Below are 2,140 nucleotides of genomic sequence, written 5' to 3'. Positions count from 1 at the left end.
TAACCTTTTGTATGTTTACCTAATCGAATTTTAAATTATGCTTTAAGAATTAAGTTAATGTAATTCTTAATTAATCTTTTGTATGTTTACCTAATTTAAAATACAAACACGACGAACATGAAAAACAATAATGGATTAACCCTAATTTAAAAATACAAACACAATGAATGGTATAGTTGAACTTTGATTGGACTTCCGCAATTATAGATTTGACCTTGATGGACGGGTCAGTCTCAACCAATGGCCTTATAGTCTCAGCAACTGTGTCCGAGTCCAACTTGGAATGATCCTATGAAATCATTCCTATGGTGCACATGTGCCTACCATTGTATCTCCGTATCTCCCAACAACCTTCTTTTTGTATCAAGCTGGCTCGAATAAGCCAGTCGCACCTACGCTTATACGTCTTGCATTTTGCATAGAACGTCTGTGGCTCAGACTCATAAACATTGTAGTCGACTCCTCTAGAGATAGTATAACTTCTGATTGCTGCGACGACAGACTTTCTAGAACTATATTCCATTCCGATCCTAAACTCCATGTCCTCAGGATCAGTAACACCTACATAAAATAGAAATCGTTACTGATTGAACCATCCAAAATATAAATGAAGACAAACGTATTATTCACTCATCACATACCTATGTTTACATATTCGGGAAATTCCGGTGCATGCAGGGCATCAAGATCCAAGATACGCATAAAAGGTGGAACGCTCATCAGTTGACTTACTGCGGGAGGAACCAATACATTCTCCACTGCTACCTCACCTCCCACAACACCATCCTCATCTTCGTCACCGGCTTCATAAGTAGCTTCGAAGACCTCTTCGCTATCACTGTTCATTACTTCATACACTTCAACTCTATCATCCTCTATATCTGAATAATGTTGAATCCCATCTTTTTCTACATTTTCAAACTCAACATAAAGCTCAATCTTTGGCTGTCGCACTTGAGTCTGCCGGTGAATTTGGAACATATTTTGCATACTGGCTTTGTCAATGATCGGCATAATATCAAACTGTATTAGACCACCAAAAACTATAACAGGATTTCGATACGGAATATTGCTCACTCTCCTCAACATATCGTTCTCCATGCTTTCACAAAGACCGTTCTTAAGCTTAATGAACGTCATGGTAAATGGAACTACAAACGAAAATGGATTCTCGCACACAAAGCTCACTCCCTCATGAGTATTCTGTATAATCTCACCGTTGTGATACACCAACAAATTTTCGGTACCCTCCATTACACTAGTAAAACACTAAAAAACTCTCTTCTTCGCAATGAAATGGTACTGAGCTTTGCTTTATATAGGGGGAGCACTCAGCACACCTTCCACGTGTTGCACCACCAACCAACAAGAGTGAGAAACGTGTCAACATGCCCCCACGTGCTAACTCAACACGGCCCCACGTGTTGCATCACCAAGCAAGCAGACTTCGCCACGTGGCAACCACGCCCTCCACGTACTGCTGGCAACACGCTCCCTGCATGTTGGAGCTTCTTCTGACATGTCCACTAATTTGCAAATACACTCACTGCACCCATTTTCAACTAAAACACCAATAATATTTCTATTTTATAAAAAATTAGCTGCGTTATCTATCACACTACTGCAATAATATTGTTGAAATCTTATATTAATAAAACAAATAATAGTTAGAATTCTACTTTTTATTTATATAAATAAAATGAAAGATCTATTATATTTATTACTAATTTTACAACCAAAATGTGCCACATATCACTTTCTCATTGCAACTAAAATCAAATCTTTTCTTCCAAAATTAAGGAATTCTCTCCTTCTTCTTACTAACTTTACAACCAAAATATGCCACATGTCACTCCCTCATTGTAATTGAAATCAAATCTTTTCCTCCAAAATAAAAAAATTACAAGTGTAATAACCCGTGCCATGCACATGATAAAATTAAAATCATAATTTTAAGTTGTTTTGTTAAAATTAATATGAATTATAATCATTTGATTAATAAAAAAGCAACATTTCATGCGTTGTTCATTTTTTCTTAATCTGGTGTTAAATATATAAACTCTAATGTAGTTATTAATCATTTTCATTAATATACTCTAATGGCGAACACGTGACAATGTGACTGGGTGGGCGGCGATGG

The 2,140-nt window shown here is 36.6% G+C and overlaps 1 protein-coding gene across 1 annotated transcript; it reads right to left on the bottom strand.

Annotated features, from left to right (window-relative positions):
- Positions 1–289: 289 nt before the first annotated feature.
- Positions 290–1,254, bottom strand: LOC107621485 (uncharacterized). Its single transcript, XM_016323500.1, has 2 exons — positions 642–1,254; positions 290–561 (listed from the first exon to the last, which is right to left on the bottom strand). Exons 1-2 carry the CDS (start codon positions 1,252–1,254, stop codon positions 290–292), a joined length of 885 nt encoding a protein of 294 aa, XP_016178986.1.
- Between the last annotated feature and the right edge of the window lie 886 nt (positions 1,255–2,140).

This window comes from Arachis ipaensis, chromosome B10 (assembly GCF_059453495.1).
Source record: "Arachis ipaensis isolate K30076 ecotype BB chromosome B10, ASM5945349v1, whole genome shotgun sequence".
Classification (NCBI taxonomy): domain Eukaryota; kingdom Viridiplantae; phylum Streptophyta; class Magnoliopsida; order Fabales; family Fabaceae; genus Arachis; species Arachis ipaensis.
This window is presented reverse-complemented; position numbering and strand designations above follow the sequence as displayed.